The sequence below is a fragment of the Dermochelys coriacea genome, chromosome 24, assembly GCF_009764565.3.
Source record: "Dermochelys coriacea isolate rDerCor1 chromosome 24, rDerCor1.pri.v4, whole genome shotgun sequence".
Lineage (NCBI taxonomy): Eukaryota > Metazoa > Chordata > Testudines > Dermochelyidae > Dermochelys > Dermochelys coriacea.
The window spans coordinates 14,586,179-14,607,517 of record NC_050091.1 but is presented as its reverse complement, the minus strand read 5'-3'; the positions used below and the strand labels follow the sequence as shown (position 1 = coordinate 14,607,517).

At 50.8% G+C, this 21,339-nt stretch overlaps 1 protein-coding gene across 1 annotated transcript; it reads right to left on the bottom strand.

Moving 5' to 3' along the window:
* Window positions 1–494: 494 nt before the first annotated feature.
* On the bottom strand, window positions 495–21,040 carry LOC119847596 (synaptophysin-like protein 1). The gene is made up of 6 exons (XM_038382509.2): window positions 20,864–21,040; window positions 20,155–20,226; window positions 13,198–13,316; window positions 11,068–11,272; window positions 7,119–7,307; window positions 495–3,392 (listed from the first exon to the last, which is right to left on the bottom strand). Exons 1-6 carry the CDS (start codon window positions 20,879–20,881, stop codon window positions 3,267–3,269), a joined length of 729 nt encoding a protein of 242 aa, XP_038238437.1. The 5' UTR covers window positions 20,882–21,040; the 3' UTR covers window positions 495–3,266.
* Window positions 21,041–21,339: the final 299 nt, after the last annotated feature.

Here is a 21,339-nt window from a genome sequence, read left to right as displayed (position 1 = left end):
TGGGAGCGGCTGGACCAGGTTCCACCAAGCAGAACCTGGCCAACAGTTCCTGTTTCTTCCCACCCCTGAACCAGGTGCGTTAGGCACGGGTTGGGGCCCAAGGGGAGGCGCTAAAACATGGACAGGGCAGGGAAATTTCTCTCCCTTAGGTCTGCAAGCAGCTGGTGCCCCTCACTACTGACCCACAGCCCCCTGCTTTTGCAGCCCTAGGATGCCCCCAGTTCTGCCGGTGCCCCTCAATTCCAACATGCAGCCCCCTGCTACGCCAGCTGTTATATGTGTAAACACCTTCCAGGTTTGCAGGAACTATGGCTAGTGGGAAAATTATTCCTCCAAAGCTTTTTTTTCCAACTAAGATTTTTCTAGCTAAATCTTTACCAGGCTCCCATCCCCATGGTATCTGGGCACCTCAACCTCTTTAATGCATTTAACCTCACCCCGATCCTAGCTAGCTCTGGCCCCGGGCATGAGGGCGGCAGCTCAAAAAATTCTGCTGAGATAATTGGTTTTTATCATCAAGTTAGTGGCATATAGGACTTACATATTTCTCGAACAATTCATAAGAAAAAGGATAAATAAAAAAAATTAAAAGCCAGGCCCAGCTTCCACCTGTCACGACCTTAAAGCCAAGCTTTGAACCTTGATCCCAGGCAAATACAAACCAGTGACAAGAGCAGAGTGAAAGAGTCCCGCACGCATCTGCATCACAACCGAGCCCATCCCACAGCCTGGCCGCTTTGCCACAGGCAAAGTAAACGTTGGATCACAGACATAAGGGCTGGTTGGAAGAGATTTTTCTCTCCTGCGAAAATTTTCAAGAACTTTCAATTCCCTCCCCTCTATCCCAAAGGCAAGATTTCCAAATTCTTCACGCAATGAAATACTGGGCGCAGAACTCATTTGAGCTCGCTCCAAACGATTCTGACCTTGGGATTTTGTCCAGTCTCACACACGTATTTCAAAAGAATATGTTGCTTCAAAACAAAGAAGGGAAATTTTGTGACGTGTCCAAACAGGTTTTGCTGTTTGGTGTTTTGTTAATCCAAACATTGTGCCCAAAATCACTACAATTTCGCCAAAAAAAATTCCGTTTCGGGCAAACCACATTTTCCAACTGAAAACCATGTAGCGGAAAATTTTCCAACCGGCTCTTAATTCAGCTGGTCATCCAGTCTGACCTCCTACATAGCAGAGACCAGAGAATAGCCTGCATGGATCTCTGCTGCCAGCCCTGATCTGGGGGTCGACCTAGAGCCCCCTTAACTCTGCTCACAAAATTTCTGCAACTATCTGACACCAAGAGAATGGGGAAGGATAGCTACCAAAGAGAGATTCCCACAGGTCTAAACTGGCACTCATTGTGGAGTTATTTTAATCTACACTGCTTGAGAATCTGCCAGGTTTAGCTTCCTTCTATAGCTCTTCATTGTCTACCAATCAGACTCAAATGCAATTAACTTCAGAGATGGATTTCTCATCTCTGAGAAAAATGCAGAGAAGGCTTTTGCTCTGCAGGGCGTACATCTTGGAAGCAGCCACGTAGCATAAAACAGAAATAAATGCAAAGGAGATTTTACTTGCAGGCAGAGACATGCTGGGCCCTTTCAAATGAGCCAGGTGTCATGTCCAAACTCCAGGGAAAACATCTGCTAAAAGCCAGCACTGGATGGGAAGCCTCGACGCTAACAGCGGGAGGGGAAATATACAAGAGAGTGACTGAACCAAAAATAAAAATGCAGTACTGCTCTCCAAACCTCTGTTCAGATTCACAGAGCGAGGGGGAAATTTTTGAGATTAAGAAATTTTCCTGTCCTGATTTAGGATGAAAAACCCCAGATCTCGACAATTTTGGCAAGTTGAAAAATCCAGAAAAAATTTCAGTTGGGATCAAAACATTTCATTTCCATGATTTTAAGAAGTGTTTTGCGGTCAGCCCTTTTTAAGCCCACTCTTACTAAAATTTCAAACTAAAAATGTCAACTCACTACCCCCAAACCTTTTCATGCTGAAGGTGTGGACAATTTATAAACTTTCTGCCCTCCGATATATTTTCCACCTCAGGAGATTCCTCCAAACCCAGATTGTGGCGTATCCAGCTTGTTTTGGACAAATCTCCCAACTCGAAAAAGTTTCCGTTTTGATGAGTCTGCATTTTTCAGTGGGGAAAAACGGTTTTCCAAAATGACCTCCCGACCAGCTCTGCCCTGGGGGAGTGAACGCTGGGATTCCAAAACTCATCTTTGCAACGAAGAATCGGTTCGGGCCGATGACAGAGGAAGCCTGGGGCTAATGCAGGTTTTCAAATTAAGAGAAGTTGTGTGTGTTATGTACAAAGTGAGAGTAGTGTATTTCAAACAGTTCCCCCCCCCCCCGCCGCCATGAGCCCCTGATACAAACCCTCCCCCATCAGAGGGGCGGAAAAGACAAAAAGCACTTCTTGAGATGCAGGGCCAGCCACTCAGCTGAGAGAAATCAGCAGCGATCTGCTGCAATGAGCACGTTGATACTGACATGCACACGCTCTAGATCTATCCAATTAGCACAGATCTACCGATTACAGCTAGCCAACAGATCGCTCTCTCTGCGATCAGTCACTCGCTGCACCAGCCCTATCTGCAATCAATAGCTCCATGCCAATCTGCCACCGACAGCACTATTCGGTTCAGCAGAGAGCTGCTAGGTCATGCCAGCCGAGGGCTAGGACCACAGACCAGGGGGTCTCAAACAGGGTCATGGCCGCTCAGGGGCTCACGAGGTTATTACATGGGGGGGTTGCGAGCTGTGAGCCTCCACCCCAAGGCCCGCTTCGCCTCCAGCATTTATAATGGTGTTAAATATATAAAAAAGTATTTTGAATGTATAAAGGGGGGGCGGTCGCACTCAGAGGTGAAAGGAGTCTTGAGAAGTTTGAGAACCATTGTGCTAGATGCTACAGATATTTTGCCGGGCTACCATTCTCACGAAGAAGCTGCCCCTCTCCCTTGCCAACACCCAGGGTAATATTTCAGTAGAATAAAGCAAAAAACAAAACAAAACAAAAACAAAACAAAAAACAAAACCAACCTACCACCGCCACACCCTGCCAAAGCACCGCTGCCTTCAAAACTCCAAGGCACCTGCTCGCAATTGAAAGCCGAGCTATATTTGCAATCCCCACCCGCCCCCAGCCAGTTGAAACAGTGACTACAATTAGAACAGATGAGTCGTGCTGATGCCAAGTTGAGGTGGAGGGGTCATGCGTGGCGCTGGTGTCCCAGCGGGGCCGTTTACATTCCTGCGTGAGCCGGAGTGCTGCCTGGGGCCGGAGCTTCTGGGGGATTGTGCAAGTTGGTTTCCTTATACACGAACCAAGCGTTGCCTGCCCACAGAATGAGGTTCAGGAAGCCGAAAACCTAAGGAGTCCAAAGGAGGAGGGCGTTAGCTGCAGTGTCTAGCTTCCAGGGTAGGCTTCTGGTTTGGCTGGGAGACACCCTCTCCAGCTCTACATGGACCATTTGTGCCCGTCTGCATAGGTCCAGGCTGGAGAACCTTCTCCAGGGATTCCTGCCTGCAGCCCAGATCTGATGGTCGAGCTAGAGCGTCTTAACTCCACCCCCTTACATTCGTACCCTTTACTCTGTCCCCTTTGTGGATTTCAAACCCAGATCTGATGGTCGAGCTACGGGTCAATTCCTCTGCATGACTAAAATTCACTTCTTTCCAGTCTGGATCTGTCCGGATTCATTTCCCCAGCTGTTGGCTCTCACTCTGCCTTTGGTGGCTGGATTAAAGAGCCCTCTGCTCCCCAAAATCTCCTCACGGAGGTGCTGACAGACCAGGATTAAATCCCCTCTGAACATTCTCTGGGCAAAACTAAATAGATCGAGCTCCTTAATTTAACAAGTGTTTATTAGATCATTCATTAGGTGTACTATGGTAGCAATGGGACTCAGGCATGGATAAAACCCCTTGCGCCAGGTGCTATACAAACAAAACAAGTCTCTGCCCCAGACACTGCCAGTCTAGGGGCTTGGTTATATAGGGACACTCAGGAAAGTTAATCTGAATTAACTGTAGGCTTGTCCACACAGAGTTACTTCAGAATAGCAGTTCCTGAAGAGATTTTTTTTCAGTTCACCGGTGAATCAAAAAGGAGAAAAAACTAACAGTATTTTTCAAAATTCCTGGTGAAACGAAAAGTCGAACATAATGGTGTCGGTCAAACCCACTTTGCTTGACCCTTTAGAAACTTTTTTTATTGGGGGTTCTTTAAATAAAACAAACGGATGTTTGGAAACTGAATCTGCCTTTTCTGCCGAAAGAAGTTTCATCTGGAAAATTTCACCCATTGCTACTCCTGAATAGTTTCCCCAGTGAATAAAGCCAAATCAGGACAAGCCATTCGTACTCCGGAATAACAGCATCCTCACATGGAGTTAATCAGGAATAATTAGGGCTTTAAATTCACACCCAGCCTTAATCCAAATTAAATTTCAAGTGTAGAGAAGTCCTCACTGGTGTGAATTTAAAGTGTATTAGCATCCACAATGTGGTTTAACTATCATTCTGAATTAAAGTGGCCCTAACTGAGTTTAGTTTAATCTAACTGAATGAAGGTGACTTTAATTAAGAATGAGAACATCCATATTTTAACTAGTTCCAAGTTTCCATCAAATCCACAATCTGGTTTTAGACCCACTCTCCTAGATTTATAGATTCTAAGGCCAGAACAAATCCCCGTGATCAGCTAGTCTGGCCTCTAACAGAGGCCAGAGAACTTCCCTGAATTAATTTCCGCTTGAACGAGAGCAGATCAGTTAGGAAACCATCCAGCCTTCATTTTAAAAGTGCCAGTGAGGGAGAATCCACCACACCCCCTGGTAAATTGGTCCAAGGGTGAATTACTGTGACTGTTAAAAATGTACACCTTATTTCCAGTCTGTGTCTAGCTTCAACTTCCAGCCATTGGCCCTAGTTAGACCTTCCTCTGCTAGACCGAAGAGCCCATGATAAAGTATTTGTTCCCATGTAGGGACTTACAGACGGGGATCAAGTCACCATTGAAACCTTCTCTTTCTTAAGAGAAATAGATTGAGCTCCTCGAGTCTATCACTATAAGGGAGCTTTTCCAATCCTTTAATCATTCTTTTGGCTTTTCCCTGACCCCTCTGCAATTGATCAAGATCCTTCTCAACTGATGGACACCAGATTCAGACACAGGATTCCAGCAACTGTAGCACCAGTGCCAAACCCAGAGGTACAATAACCTCTCTCCTCCAGCTCTGAACCCTCTCCAACCAACGAACGCCCTACGGGAACCAATCCATTTCAAACTAGAGCTGTCAGTCAAACTGCACTTAACTTCAGAGATTACCTCAAAGCAAATTTACTCAATTTAAAAAAATTGTGATTAATAGTCATTTTAATCGCACTGTTAAACAGTAAGAACAACTGAAATTTATTATGAATATTTTTAGATGTTTTTCTACATTTTCAAATACACTGATTTCAATTACAACACAGAATACAAAGTGTACACTGCTCACTTTATATTGTTGATTACAAATATTTGCACTGTACAAAAATAAAAAATAGTATTTTTCAACTCACCTCATACAAATACTGTAGTGTTATCTCTTTACAGTAAAAGTGCAACTTACAAATGCAGATTTTTTTTGCTTCATAACTGCACTCAAAAGCAAAACTATGTAAAACTTTAGAGCCTACATGTCCACTCAGTCCTACTTCTTGTTCAGCCAATCGCTCAGACAAACAAGTTTGTTTATGTTTATGGGAGATAACGCTGCCCACTTCTTATTTACAATGTCACCTGAAAGTGAGAAGAGGTGATCGCATGGCACTTTTGTAGCCGGTGTTGCAAGGTATTTATGTGCCAGATATGCTAAACATTCGTATGCCCCTTCATGCTTCTGCCACCATTCCAGAGGACATGCTTCCATGCTGATGATGCTTGTTAAAAAAAAAAAAGTGTTAATTAAATTTGTGACTGAATTCCTTGAGGAAAAATTATACATCTCCTGTTCTGTGGTTTAAACTGCTTTCTGCCATACATTTCATGCTATAGCAGTCTCAGATGATGACCCAGCATATGTTGTTGGAGTTAAGAAAACTTTTATTGCAGATTTGAGAAAACGCAAAGAAGGTACCAATGTGGGATTTCTAAAGATAGCTACAGCTCTCAACCCAGGGTTAAAGAATCTGAAGTGCCTTCCAAAATCTGAGAGGGATGAGGTGCAGAACATGCTATCAGAAGTCTTAAAAGAGCAATGCGCTGATGTGGAAACTACAGAACCTGAATCACCAACCAAGAAAATCAGCCTTCTGCTGGTAGCATTTGATTCAGATAATGAAAATGAACATGCGTCAGTCCGCACGGCTTTGGATCATTATCGAGCAGAACCCGTCATCAGCATGGACACATGTCCCCTGGAACAATGGTAGAACCATGAAGGGGCATATGAACCTTTAGCACATCTGGCACGTAAATATCTTGCGACAGCAGCTACAAGAGTGCCATGCGATCGCTTGTTCTCACTTTCAGATGACATTGTAAATAAGAAGCGGGCAGCATTATTTCCCATAAATTTAAACAAACTTGTCTGTCTTTGCGATTGTCTGAACAAGAAATAGGACTGAGTGGTCTTGTAGGCACTAAAGTTTTACATTGTCTTATTTGACTGCAATTATGTAAAAAAAAAATTCTACATTTGTAAGTTGCACTTTCACGATAAAGAGATTGTATGAGGTGAACTGAAAAATACAATTTCTTTTGTTTATCTTTTTTACAGTGCAAATATTTGCAATAAAAAATATAGTGAGCACTTTACACTTTGTATTCTGTGTTGTAATTGAAATCAATATATTTGAAAATGTAGAAAACATCCAAAAATATTTAAATAAATGGTATTTTAGTATTGTTTAACAATGCAATTAAAACTGCAATTAATTTTTTTGATGGCCCTAATTTAAACTCTTAATTCAGATTCACTTCCCTGCGCGTCCCCATGTAGACAAGATCTCCGACCACAGGATCGGAGCCAAGCATACGCCAAGTTTCGAGGGAGGCCCGCCCTGCGTCTCAGTGGCACAGGGGAGGGGAGGGCGCTGGCCATACGTACCACGGACACATTGAGGGAGCCCATGCTGCTCACTGCACCGAACAGGCAGGAATTTTGGGCCAAAAGGCAGAAGGATATTTCCGATACCATCCCAGGCCCGGTGGATACTTTGATGTCAGTCAGGGCTTTGGCCCACGCCGAAGTGCTGATCAGCCAGAGAAGTGCGACCACCATGGTGATCACAAAGTCCTGCACGAGGGGGAGATGGGGGGGCAGGTTACTAGCCCAAGGCCACCAGGAGAGAAATACACAATGGAGGGGACAGATTCCCAGGCACGTACAATGGACACGCTGAGACCAACTGTCCAGTGGAGCGACGGCCCATTGATCCCAGCTGTGATCTGGCCCCATTGATCCCAATGGAGCTACGGCCCACTGACCCCACTGGCTTTAACGACTGGAATGTGATTACACCGGGTGACGGACACACGAGGCCACGCCCTTGCACAGCCCCACTAAACTCACATAAGTGTTGATTCCACCTTGGGGCCACTCAGCAGAGATGTGGGCACTGGGCAGCCTGGTTGGGGCGGGGGAGGGGGGGCTGCACGTCGCCCTGCCTGACGAGGGCCCCCAGTCTCTATCGGGTGTGTGTGGGGGGAACCTGTGGAACGCCTGGCGCATGCCTCCCAAGTGCTTTCAAGAGACACTCCGTATTGCAGGTGCCCAACTGGAGATGCCACCCGGAGAGTCTGGTTTGGACAGGCGTCTGGCATTTTCTGAAATCCTGTCTCCTTTTATCACGTCACAAGTCGGGCACCCAAGACAATCCAGCCAGCTCTTTGGACAGCGCAGGGCGGACTCCACGGCATTCCAACAAACAGCCCAGCAGAGAAGCCAGATCCTCCTCTGTTGCACGGGAGGTGGACCCCCGAGCTACAGGCATGCTCCCTGGGTCTGGACTCTGGCTTTAGACTTGGATTTCCAAAGGATTGCACAAGGCGCTGAATTCCCATGGCAATCAAGCCACTAAACAACACTCTAGGCCTGGCCGAAAATGCCACTCATTGCAAACGCTTCATCCGCTCACAAAAGGTAAGGGATTAATTTCATCACTTCTCTTCGCAGCAGTACTATTCTTTAGGTGTTTGTGACGGGGCAGCTGCCCCTCACTGGCTGACAAAGGGTTAATAGCAGCCCTTGGAGCGGCTGCGCAGAACCCAGCCAATCAGAGAAAGGCTTAGAAGCAGCCAGTCAGGGCCAGGCTGGGCCCTATAAGAAGGGCTGCAGGGCACAGAGAAGTCAGTCTCTCCCTGGAACTTGAGAGAGAAGGACCTGGGACAGAACAGTCCTGGGCAGGGTCAGGGGAACAAGCAAAGCTCCAGCCTGGCTGGCTCCCACACTGTAGCCTTGACACAGGGGCAGAGTAGGTGCTGGGGCTACAGGGAGGTGGCCCAGGGAAAGCAGGTAGCGACAGAGGGGAAGGAGAGGCAGCGAGAAGCTGCCAGCTGTAGGGTGCCTGGGTCAGGGCCCAGAGTAGAAGGCAGGCCTGGCCCCCCCACACACAGATTTTGCCCCACTGGCCACCAAGGGAAGCGGCCAGCCAAAGGACTGCAGTTTGACCCTAAGCGAGGGGCTGGACTAGGGGCTGCAGTTGGCCACTGTGGTGAAGGCTGGGCAAAGGACTGCCACTTCCGCCGGAAGTGGGGAGACAACGGAGTTGGGGCACAGCCTGAGGGAGATACACAGCGAGAGAGAGTCCCTGCCCCAAAGAACTTACAACATAAACAGACAATGGAATGATCGCTATCCCCACATTACAGATGGGGAAACTGAGGCATGGACTCACTCAAGCCCTGCCCAAAGCTGAGTCTTTAACCCAGGTCTCCTGCCTTCCAGCTGGATCTCTCTAACTGCTAGCTCACCCCTCCTCGCTAAGGGAAGCTATTCCTGGGAAACCCCGATTTCGCTGCAACTTTAGATGCATTAGAGAATGCTGTGGTGGGCAGTGTCCCATAGATCTTGCCGCCCCAGCCCCCATTTTGGGAACACATCCCCAGAGCTCTAATGCAAGTTGGATTTTCCCTCTGCCCTCTTCCCCTCACAAGTCCCTCACCCTACGCTTGGAAGCTGGGGTTTGCCAATTACTCCTGAATAATGTATCCAACAAGCAGGCGAGCGCCAATGTGGGACCGGCAGGAGACGCCCGGGCACTTACCACATTTCCCAGCCCTCCGGGGAGCCGGCGCAGCAGGGAGAGAAGAGAAAAGGGGCAACTGTTTATCAAGTTACAATAATCCTCTCCCGCTCACGACCCCTCTGCCTTCCAGAGCTGGGAGCTTTGGTTCGCATGCCAGCACGGCGCCAGGACATTGCGCCAAAGATCAGGTCTCATGGCCTATGAATTAGAGCCAGGATCCAGCCAGTGGGTGAGCCGGGAATTACGCAGATCACCGCAAGAACAGCTGGGTGGAGCCTTCACTGGTGTGAATCAGCACAGATCCACTGGACTAAATGGAGCAACGGCCAGTTGACCCCAACTGGGATCTGGCCCCATTGACAGAAGCTTGGTGTTTTGGGAAAACAAAAATTGCTGAAAAATGTCATCAGAAAACAAAACCCGTTGAGCAGAACGTTTTAAAAGGCCAGGGCAAAAGGGAACAACCACAGGCAAATTTTGCTCCAACGAAGCAAAACCCGTTCCTGCATTGTAACTCGACCACAGAAAGCCGAGATGTGTATTGCACAAAACCCTTGTCACCACAACTAGCCCATTTTGTTTCCTCTTTTTAAGGGGAAAATGGTTTTAAAAAGGAAAACAGAAGCTTTTCCCCACTTTAAAAAAAAAATGCAAAAGATTTAGCTGAACAGCAAGAAAATTTTGATCAAAGATTTTCCCATGAAAATTTCCACACTGGCCAAAAAAAAAGTTTGTTAATCTTTTTGTGGTCCCAACAAACCTGGCAATGCCAAGATTCTGAGCAGGACTCTGTCTGTGGAGTGCTTGGAGATCTAGGTTAGGAGATCTACACTCCTGGCTTAAGAGTAGAGCTCACTGAAAATTCTGCGTCACAGCTGCTTTTTGACAGAAAATTGCTTGTCTCAACAAAAAAAAAAAAAAAGTTACTTGTGACATATGTCTGCTTCCCACGGAGAATTTCAACTTTTCTGCAAAAACTGTTTGTCCGAAAACCGAACTGTTTCAATTCAAAACGATATAGTGGTGCATCATGACAACTGTAGTTCTGAATACCTCGTGGTCCAACTCTTCTCTATGGGCTGGGCTTTCTGGTTGAACCATATTTCCCATGATGCACCACTTCCCCACCTCTTGCTGACCCACTATGCTGCATGATGGGAGTTGTAGTTCAGATGCCTCATGTTCCTGTTCTCCTCTCTTGCCTGGACTCTCTGGCTGGACTACATCTCCTACGATGCACCACTCTTCCCCCTTTGGGTGGGTTGTGTCATAGGACTCTCTGGACATGGTGCATCATGGGAGTTGTAGTTTAGCCAGAGAGCCTGGACCATAGAGAAGAACGAGAGCACAGGGCACCCAGGACTACAACTCTCGAGGCATCGCAGCCACGGACACCCATGACACAACCCCTCTCCTGACCACGGGAGGAAGTGGTGCACCCTGGCCCACAGAGAACTGAGCATGAAGCGCCCAGGACTACAACTCCCATAATGCACCACAGTGACTCAGCAAGAGCGGTGGAAGTGGTGCATCTTGGGAGATGTAGTCCAGCCAATGAGCCCAGCCAACAGGGGAGAATGGAACCCCAAGGCACTCAGGACTACAGCTCCCACGAGGCACCGCAATGTCATTTTGAATTCAAATATTCCAGGTTTCGGTCAAAATATTTCAGTGAAATGTCAAAATTTTCCCACCACAAAAACGAATAAAGATTTTAATTTTTGTCTAAATTCTCCAAGGGATATTCCCCCTCTGCCCACAATTTCCCTCCCAGCCCCCATGAAGAGCAAAATGTTACATGTCACTTACGATCATGGGCAGCTTGCCAGCGCCACGGTAAAGGTGCAGATACCCCACGTACAGCACCAGCGCCACCATGCAGTAGAGGAAGACAAAGACAGCGAAGGTGACAAAGAACTGGGCCGAGGAGGAGAAGTCGCCCACGAGGTGGGTTGGGATCCATGTGTTGTTACATAGTTTGGAATCCAGGTCTTCAAACAACACAGTGTTCAGCCTGCCAGGGAAGACAGAGAAGCTTGAAGTGTTTCACTTTGATGCCAGCAAGAGGAAGTGCTGGACCTCTGGGGCGAAAGATCCATATCTACCCATCCACTCTGCCCTCCTGCATAGCCCAGGCCAGAGAAACTCCTCCAGGGATCCCTGCCTGTAGTCCAGATCTGGGAGTTTAGTGCTCTTAACTCCACCCCCTTGCATGCATCCCCTTAATTCTGCCCTTTCATAGATTTCAAGTCCGTATCTGATAGTGGAGCTAGAGGGGAGCTTTTAAAGAGATGTCAGATCTTGATGGAAAGACTCCAAGGGATTTAGAAACTGCCCAATCTCTGGGGAAGTCGTTCCAAGGGTCAATTCTCTTTGTTAAGAATTTGCCTCATTTCCAGTCTGGCTTCATCCCCCAGCTGTCGGCTCTCACTCTGCCTTTGTTTTCTGGATTAAAGAGCCCTCTGCTCCCCCAAGTCTCCTCCCCAGGGAAGTACTGACAGACCGGGTTCAAGTCCCCTCTGAATCTTCTCAGGGAGAAACTCACTAGATCAAGCTCCTTTAATGCAGAGGTGGGCAAACTACAGCCTGTGGGACCGTCCTGCCCAGCCCCTGAGCTCCTGGCCAGGGAGGCTCACCCCCGGCCCCTCCTCTGCTGTCCCCCCCTCCCCCACAGCTAGACGGGTAGCACTCTGGGCAGCAGGGCTGCGCCCTCCTGCAGGGCAGCACACCTGCGTGTCTGGCTCCGGCCAGGTGGCACAGCTCCAGACATGCTGCTCTGAGTGGCATGGTAAGAGGGCTGGGGGGTTGGATATAGGGAGCAGGGGGCGGTTGGATAGGATGGAGGTTCGGGGGGGCAGGGGATGGGGAACAGATGGGGGGTTGGATAGGGGGTAGGATCCCGGAAGGCCTGTCAGGGGGCAGGGGTGTGGATAGGAGTCAGGGGACAGGGGGGATAGGATAGGGGGTGGGGTCCTGGGAGGCCGTTGGGGCGGCGGTCCCGGGAGGGGACAGTCAGGGGACAGGAGCAGGGGTGGGGTTGGATGGGTCGGGGGTTCTGAGGGGGGCAGTCAGGGAGCGGGAAGTGGGAGGGGTCAGATAGGGGGCAGAGGCCAGGCTGTTTGGCGGGCACAGCCTTCGCTACCTGGCCCTCCATACAGTTTTGCACCCCATTGTGGCCCTCAGGCCAAAAAGTTTGCCCATCCCTGCTTTAATGTCTCGCTCTCAGGCAAGTTTTCCAGCCCTCAGATTGTTCCTGTTGCTCTTCTCTGACCCCTCCCTGATTTCCTGTTTGACAGGCAGCCCCCAGTACTGGGCACAGTCTCAAGTAATTGTCTCCCCAATGCCGTACTGAGACTTCACCCCCTACCAACTGACACCACCCTTTAGATCCACCCGGACACTGCACATCTCATGATAGTTGGGGCTTTTCCTTTCCTTCCATCTCAAGCTCCCGGAGTCACGACATTTCTGGGAGAATCTCTATTAAAATGATTTTTCTCATCTTCAGAGTTGGGGCCAGGGGGATGGGAAATGAGGCCCCTAGAAGTTTAAAAGAAAAACCCTGACGCTAGTTGCTTGTTTAAAAACAACCCGTGAAGTTTAAGCCAGTCCCAGGGTGTTTCGTTCCTAGGGGCTGGGAGAACGCATAGGAGAGGAGGAAACAAGGTCATGTGGGAATGATTCACTGATTCGAAGGCCAGACGGGCCCACTGTGATCATCCAGCCTGCCCTCCTGCGTCACACTCGCCAGGGAATGTCCCTGAATTAATTCCTGTGAACACCGTCCTCCTGGAACTGCGGGCACCACGACCGGACATGGGATTCCAGCAGCGGTTGCAGCTAAAACAACCTCTGCTCCATGTCTCGGGATTGCGTTAGCCCCGCTGGCCACCACATCCCATCACGAACACAGATTCAACATGACGGGGCTACACTTACCGGAACGGATAGCCAAAAGCCGCCTCAAGGGTCTTATTTTTAGTGTCCCAACAGCTGACTTTAATGGAGGCGTGGCCACTGTACCCTCCACAAGTGGCAAAAGCAAAGATGGAAAAAATCTAGAGATACAGAGAGACACAGCATTAGAGTCATAAATTTCAAGGCCAGAATTTGTGCTCATCCAACCTGCCCTCCTGCAGGGCCCAGGCCAGAGAACCACCCCCAGGGATTCCGGCGTTCAGCCCCTATCTGGTGGTTGAGCTAGCTCTGATCTTTTTGATGCACCAACTCCATTTCAAGCTCAGCAGACGCACTCCAGCCAGCATCAGAAGGATCTGGTTAAGGAACGCCAGCAGTGCACACGATTCGTATCAGCTGATCCCACACTCTCCGCTGGCATTCGCCCAGCAGAACAGCAGCTGGATTGGCATGCGCCACTCCTCTTGCCACAATTCTGATCGTAACAGGGTCAATTTTCTGCAGCCACCTGGCCCATTAAAAACAGTTCTAATGAAAATTGAAAGCAGAAGAGACCAGATCATGAGCTAGGGTAAACTGACTCCAGTGGGGATCTGGCCCCAATGACTCTCTGGGCCAAGGACCACACCACTTTCTGTTATCACAACTAATTGGAGACGAAACACCTCTCTCAACACCCCTCCCAGCTTCCACAAACCTTGCCGGTGTCTGGGAATAATCCCTCGCCTTCATGTGTTCTCCATGCACAGATCTCAAAGGGCTGTGGCAAGGAATGAGCTCAAGATTATCACTAATGGGGAAACTGAGGCACAGAATGTCATCGTGACTTGCAGGTGACTCAGCAGACCACAGCTGGGACAGCACGCTTCCTCTTTAACAGCTGCTAATGTCCTGAGCTATTGCTCATTCCCTATGCCCATTCACAAGCTAAACACAAACAAGTGTATGAAGTTACACACAGCTCGAGTTCTACTTCTGTCTCTCGTTTCCCAAGGGACTTAACGCTGATTGGAATATTTTCATCAAAACATTTTTCCTCCCCATGAAAAATAACATTTCTACTAAGAAAGAAATTTTAATGATTCACAGATTCCAAGGACAGAATGGCCCATTGGGATCATCTTGTCTGACCAGTGTAACACAGATCAGAGAGCTGCTTCATGATAATTCCTAGAACAGAGCTATTAGAAAAAACTCCAATCTTGATTTTAAAATGGTCAGTGCTGGGAACTCCACCACGACCCCTGGCAACGTGTTCCAATAGGTAAATACTCTCATTGCTATGGAAAATGGAACGTTGTTTTGATTGCTGATCAGAAAACCACTGATAACCTCCCCCATAAAAATATGTCTCAGAAATGGTCAGTTGTAGGCTACAAAAAAAAAAAATTCCAGTAAAAACATTAGGGTTTGGTTTAAAAGTTGAGTTCAAATTTTCTAAAATCAAAACTCTGAATTGAGATCCATTCTCAGTTAACATTGTTAGTTAAAAAACCCCAGAGTTTACGTTAAAATTCGCAGTTTGGGGTGAAGGCTTCAGTTTGCACTGAAGGCTTCAGTTTGCACTAAAAATTCTCTGGGTTTGTTTTTAAAAATTGAGCTTTATTTTTCAAAACCACGTTTTTTGCCAAAACCTGCTTTCAGGAAAACATTTTTTCCTCAAACTGTTATTGCTTTAGCTGAAAATTTGCACTCTGAGGTTTAATCTTTCATTATTTCAGTTAACAAAACGTTTGTGGATTGGGGAAATCAGATTTATTTGTTAGTTAATTCTAGTTTGAGTTGAATTGGAGTCGGAGTCCTCAAAAAACCGATCTCAGGAACATTTTCAATAACACCGTTTTTCAAAAACTAAAACCCTCCATGTTTATTTAGTTGGATTTTTAACAAAATTCGGACGTTTTACCACAAGCTGTGCTCCACAACAGAACCACGTGGGGCTGAAAAAACAGCCACATTCTCCCGTGAAATTTTGAAGTTTAAAGAAAACCTAGGAAAAATTTGCAAGCTTTCCCCAAGAAAACCTTTTTTGACCTTTCCACCCTCTCCCTGTACAGCTGGAAGACACCCCGTAGTGGCAGAGTAACACAATACAATTGAACAAATCGTGAGCAGGGACAAAAAGCCAGGGGATCTGGCTCCAAGCCTTGAAGAGCATGGCCAGGTTTAGCTGCGAGACGAGTGGCAGATTCCAAATCCGGGCTGCGTGAGCACAGGGGAGTTTTGAACATTGTCCTGCTCAGTGTGATTCCTCCTTAAGAAACCTTGCAAAGCTGGAGCTGCTGGCACCATGTGTCAATAGTGCCCAGGGAGAGGGGGGGCTAAGCAGGCCAGGACCCCACTGACGCCAGGCCTAGCTGGGAGCCAGGGAAGCCGAGTGCAGCGAGTACAGAAAGACATGCCTGTTCTGTGGAATTCACTGCAAGGCTCAGTGATCGGAGGCCTGGCTGGAGGCTTTAAGCGAGAGTTGTTATTTCAACGCCAGCAGCTAGGTCGTCCCCCCTTGTACTCAGTGCCACAGAGATCCTCACTAGGATGGGGGGGGAGGGGGCCCTTCCCGCTGGGTGCCACACAGACACACACCCCCTCAACTGAGATCAGGGATAATGTCACGCTGCGTGCCACACAGATTTCCTGCCCTCCAACCGAGATCGGGGACCCCGTCATACCAGGTGCCACACATATTCCCCGCCCCCACCCCAATTAAGATCAGGGCCCCTGTCGTGCCAAGCACTGCACAGCCCCCCACCCATGACCGAGATCAGGGACCTCTTTGCACCCTGCGTTAGGAGGGATGGTCCAGTCTGGAAGGGAGAGAGGATGCCCTAGAATGGCAGGTGAGCATCACAAGGGGGCTCAGAATGAGGTAAAGCACAAGGCTAGTGGATTCTCATCACGCTAGCACTGGGGAGAGAGCCCAGCCCACCCACAATCTCTCCCCCCACTCCTCCCAGACAGACAAACCCTGCCCCGAGCAGCGTCGAGGAAGCAGCCACAAGAAGCCAGCTGCCTGCGTTGGCACCACAAACCTAGATCATGTCCCCATTGGGCCACTGGTCCTGCCCCATGCGGCAAAGAGAGGAAAGGCAATGCCCTGTCCACCCCGGCCGCAGGCCAACAGCGACGCGCTCACAGCCAATGCCCTGCTCCAAGGGTTGGGATGAGATGGCCTATTTTGGAAAAATCTTCAATTAGGAAAAAGAAGGATGAAAACAGTCAAAACAGCAGATTTTCCAATGAATAAAAATTGGGACAAAAACCCGTCAAAGCTGCGGGACAAAAAGTTGGGACAAAACAGTAAAATTTGCAGATTTTCCAATGAATACAAATTGGGATGAAAACAGTAAAACTTGGAGGGGGGGGGGAGAGAAATCAAATGTTTTTGAGGATTGCAAACAGCCTGCATGCAAAAAAATGCCCTTTTCCAGACCCCCACACTCCAAATTTTCCATGGGGGGAAGGGAGCTTTTTGGCCAGATTCCACCATGGGAAAAAATTGAATGTCTTCCTTCTGGATCAAGTTAGAGGCTATAAATACCCTGGCTGCAGTTTACATCCAGCAAAGTGGGTCAGAGATGGGGGGGGGGGAGATGCCGTAGACTTCCTGTGGGCATGGTTTTGAACTGTACCCAGAGATGCCAGCACGTTGTGCCCTCAGCTGCTAGCGCCAATTAGCCAGGTGAGGTATCAATCTAAGTATTGATCTGGCTTTTTGTTTAATTGTCAAAATCCCCCTAGGAGAAGGACAGAGTCTCCCCTCCCTGTGTTTGTACAGCGCCTAGCACCATAACTGCAGTATAGCTCATAACCCTACTTCACAGCTGGGGAAACTGAGGCACGGGACAGATGAAACTATTTGCCCCAGGTCGGGAGGCCAAGCCAGGATTTGACCCATGGTCTCCGCTCATCTCACTGCGCCGCTCTGCCAAGAATGGCTGGGCCCAGGCAGAGGGAGCGGCCATGTGCCCAGTGATGGGTACGCAGGTGAGGGGGTGCCGAAGCAGAAAGGGCACGGTGGTTACTGGGTGTTGCTGGCTCCTGTTTCCAGCTGACTGGGCAGAGCGGGAAGGGAAGCCGGGCGGAGCCGGAGGTGCCGAGGGCAGCGTGCGGGCTGGAGCTAGCTATGTGGGGCGTTGCCTTCTGCCAATGCAGCTGCTGCTTTCCATATAGCGGCTTCACTCAGCCGGGTGGCACCGCAGCCCTGCCCTTCCTTGAAGCGTGCCTCCAGGCACCAAGCAGGCACCGGGGTCCCCGTCCTGCCAGGGACTGCACAGACCCCCCCATACCAATATTGGGGCCCCCATCACACCGTGCACTGCACAGACCCCCCCGAACAAGATCAGGGCCCGTCAGGCCAGGTGATGCACAGATGGAGTGGGAGAGAGGCGGGAGGAGAGGGGCTGCTTATGTTTTTCTATCAGCAAAAATGACAACTCTACCGTCTCCGGCGATGTTCTCGCAAACCTCCCGTTCCCGGGGGGCTTTTCATAAGTCTCCAGCTCCCGGAGTCAGGACACAACCCCAGCTTTCTCCTTGAAACTCAGGCTTCCAGCCTTGGGTTTGGGGAGTTAATCTGGAGAATGTGGCCACTTCAGGTCAGAAACGGGTGGCAAAGATTTAGCCTCCCCAACTACAAAACACAAGCATCGTTGTTTGTTTTTAAATCTCGTGATTTTTTATCCCAACCTTGGAATTTGGGGAGGGCTAATTTTGGATTGGACACGGCCGGCGCTGCTCAGCGATCCCTGGCTTTTTTCCCCTTTTCCCCAGGTCCTTTTAAAGGACGCCACAAAGGGGTGACAGGCGCATGCCCTAGATTCAACTTTTCAACACCATACAGGGGAAAACGTTTTCCCCTTCCTCCTGGCTGTTCAGCGACAGCAGTTTTCCCAACACTGCAGGAGAAAGAAAGTGAAACTAATGCCAACTTTCCCTCTGGTGGCACGAGGGCGGAAAAGAACCCTGGAGAAATAGTGGTGAAAACTACAGCAGCAGCTACAGCTTAATCACCTAAAAGTCCCAGAGCTGGTGGATTTGGGAGTATAGATAAAACACCCAGAAGTGGCTGCCATCCGATGATTCGCGATTGGAGCTATAACACTGCAGTGTAGACATGCAGGCTCAGGCTAGAGACAGGCTCTGGGGGGACAAGTGTCTTTGTGTTCCAGGTCTGTACAGCACCTAGCGCAACGGGGATTTGATCTCAGCCTGGGGAACCTACCAGGTCGGATCCAGGGCGCAATGTTGCAATTAGCTGATCATGGCAGCCCTGAGGCTGGCACGATCACAGCTAGCCTCCCACCATCTGCAGTTCTCGCTCAATCCCCAGCGCTTGGAGCCATCGTGGGTCGCCAGGAGAACCCAGGCTTGAGAGGACAGGTTTCAATTCTTGCCCTTGAGGGATGGGGAAGAACAACTGGGGGCCCAGGAAAGGGCTCGGAGGCCAACAGGCAAATCAACCGGATTTGGTCACAATCGTGCAACCTCCCAAGGCATTTTGGGGTTGTGTTTTGGTTTGTTTTTTTTTTTAAACACTCAGGATTAGGCAAACTGAGGAGGGAAAATTGAATAATGGCCCTCTCCACACATTCTCAAAGCCGGGAATAGAACCCAGGAGTCCTGGCTCCCAGCCACCCCTGCTCCAACCATTAGACCCCGCTCCTCTCCAAGAGGCAAGGACAGACCCCTGGAGTCCTGGCTTGCAGCCCATTTCTGGGGGTTGAGCTAGAGCTCCTTATCCAGGCTGCCAGGCAAATGACAGCAGTGGTGGAAGGGCCCAGCTGCTACCTGCCACCAGCCCTGGCGCTGCCCTCCCCACCAAGCCCCCGCCATCCCTTCGGAGAGCTCTGTTTCATTAACATCCAATATTACCAAACCACCGGAAACCCACAAACGGACGCAACTTCCCCTACGACGTCAGGGCCTCCTCTCTGCGGTCCCCTCCCAGTGTGGCACTGGTGAAAGTGCACCATGATAAGGTGGCATGGCCCAGTAGACAAGGAGTTGGAGTGGGAGGCAGAATGCCTGGGTTCTCTGCCCAGCTCAGGGAAGAAAGTCCATCTCCCTCACATCAGGTCTGTGCATGGCTAGAGCTTGTGTAAATGCCTCATCAGTGCCAGTGCCAGCTGAACTACCTGGGGGTGCTCAGAGAGATCACCTACAGGTCAAAATATGGGCTAGTGGGTGGGGGTGGGCAGGGCTAGGAGCCTGGGCTCTTAAGTTCTTTCCCCAACTCTGGGAGGGGAGTGGGGTCTAATAGAGCGTGGTAGGGGGGCTGGGAGAGAACTCCTGGATTCTATCCCTGCCTCTGCCACTCCCTTTTCCTGACTGTGCCTCAGTCTCCCCTCATTATTTGTCTATTCACACTGGATGTGTGTCTAGGCAGCGCCTGGCATGACAGGGCCCTGATCTCAGCTATGGCAGGGACTGTCTCTCGCCGTGTGTGTGTGCAGCGCCCGGTGCCCTGATCTCATCTCACAGCAACACACCCTGGGCTACGCAGAGGTTTATACCCCAAATCCAGGATGCACCAGAAATCGGCTCATTGCAAGATCTGTCACTGGCCACATGAGGAAACGCCATCACGAGCTATTAGCCCTGGGACCTGATTCCCACTGGTGTTGACGGGCCGGAGCCCCCTTGGAGTGAGGGGGCACCGGGGTACTGGACAGGGACCAGTCCAGAGCAGCAGCATTTCCCCTCCACCACTTCTCACCACCCCCTCCCTCACTGGACCCCCCACCCCAGCCTCCTGCCTTCCCCATTTCCCTCTCCCATCCTGCTTTGTACCCTTACCTGTGTACCCCGACTGCTCCACTCAGCCCCCCCCACATACACACACCTGGCCCTCTGCCCCCCAACTCCAACCCCCTTGCCAGGCCCCCTCACCTCCAGCCCTTCCCCCAACCACTGTCCCCCCCAGCCCTCCCCATGCACCCTGCCTCTCCCAGCACGCAGCCCACTGTCCCCCACACTCACCCACTGCAGGACCTTGATGAACCCCAATGGCTCCTTCACGGGGCCCAGGTTGAGCTGGAGGCCGGACATTTTCTGGGGAGAGGCCAGAGGAGGCGTCAGGAGAGAAGGGGCGGGGGCAGGGCGGAAGTCTGCAGGGGGAGGGGAGTTTGCAATGGGAGGGGGGCAGGGGGGTTCCCTGCGGGGAGGAGGGGAGTTTGCAATGGGGAGGGGGGGGCAGGCGGGTTCCTCGAAGGGGGGGAGAGGAGGCGAGTTTGCAATGGGAGGGCGCAGGCGGGTTCCTCGGGGGGGGGCGGGGAGAGGAGGGGAGTTTGCAATAGGAGGGGGGCAGGCGGGTTCCTGGGGGGAGGAGGGGAGTTTGCAATGGGGGGGGCAGGCGGGTTCCTCGGGGGGGGTGGGGAGAGGAGGGGAGTTTGCAATGGGAGGGGGGCAGGCGGGTTCCTGGGGGGAGGAGGGGAGTTTGCAATGTGGAGGGGGGCAGGCGGGTTCTTCGGGGGGGGGGAGAGGAGGGGAGTTTGCAATAGGAGGGGGGCAGGCGGGTTCCTGGGGGGAGGAGGGGAGTTTGCAATGTGGAGGGGGGCAGTCAGGTTCCTCGGGGGGGGGGGAGAGGAGGGGAGTTTGCAATGGGAGGGGGGCAGGCGGGTTCCTGGGGGGAGGAGGGGAGTTTGCAATGGGGCGGGGGCAGGGGAAGGGGGGGGACCGCGGCGCCTACCTGGCTCACGCGCTCCATTCCCGGATGCGCGCGCGCGCTGACTTCACCAAACCCCACCCACCCCTCGGGTCAGGCCCCCACCTCCCCGGCCTCAGCTGATCTAATGAGCTCATTTGCATACCCCCTCTAAGGGCCGGAGGCCCCACCTCGCTGCTGGGTGCAGCGCCCTGGGAGGGTCCCACTGCAGTGGGGCAGCCCCCCCCTCGCAGGGTCCTGCTTGGGCCCCCCCAGCTGTCCTCCCCCCCCTCGTGGCTCCCGGGAGGGACCCGTGTCTGGCCCCCTCCCTTGGGCTCTGTGCCAGCTCCATTGCCCGCCCCGCCTGCCTGGCACCTCTCTGTCCATGGGGGCCCCGCCTGCCCCAGATCCCCCCCAGGTGTCAATGGCCAGGGTGGGGTTCAGCCGGTCCCTTCACCCCCCAGTTGTTCCACCCCTCGCAGCTCCGCAGCAATTCACCGCCCGCCACCCACGGATTCCAT

Excerpts from the sequence above, each read along its gene's own strand:
- LOC119847596 (XM_038382509.2), bottom strand. Across the intron at positions 11,273-13,197 it reads GCTTTTGGCTATCCGTTCCG|GCTGAACACTGTGTTGTTTG; the intron begins GTAAGTGTAGCC and ends CTTCCCTGGCAG. Across the intron at positions 7,308-11,067 it reads CTGGCAAGCTGCCCATGATC|GACTTTGTGATCACCATGGT; the intron begins GTAAGTGACATG and ends CCCCTCGTGCAG.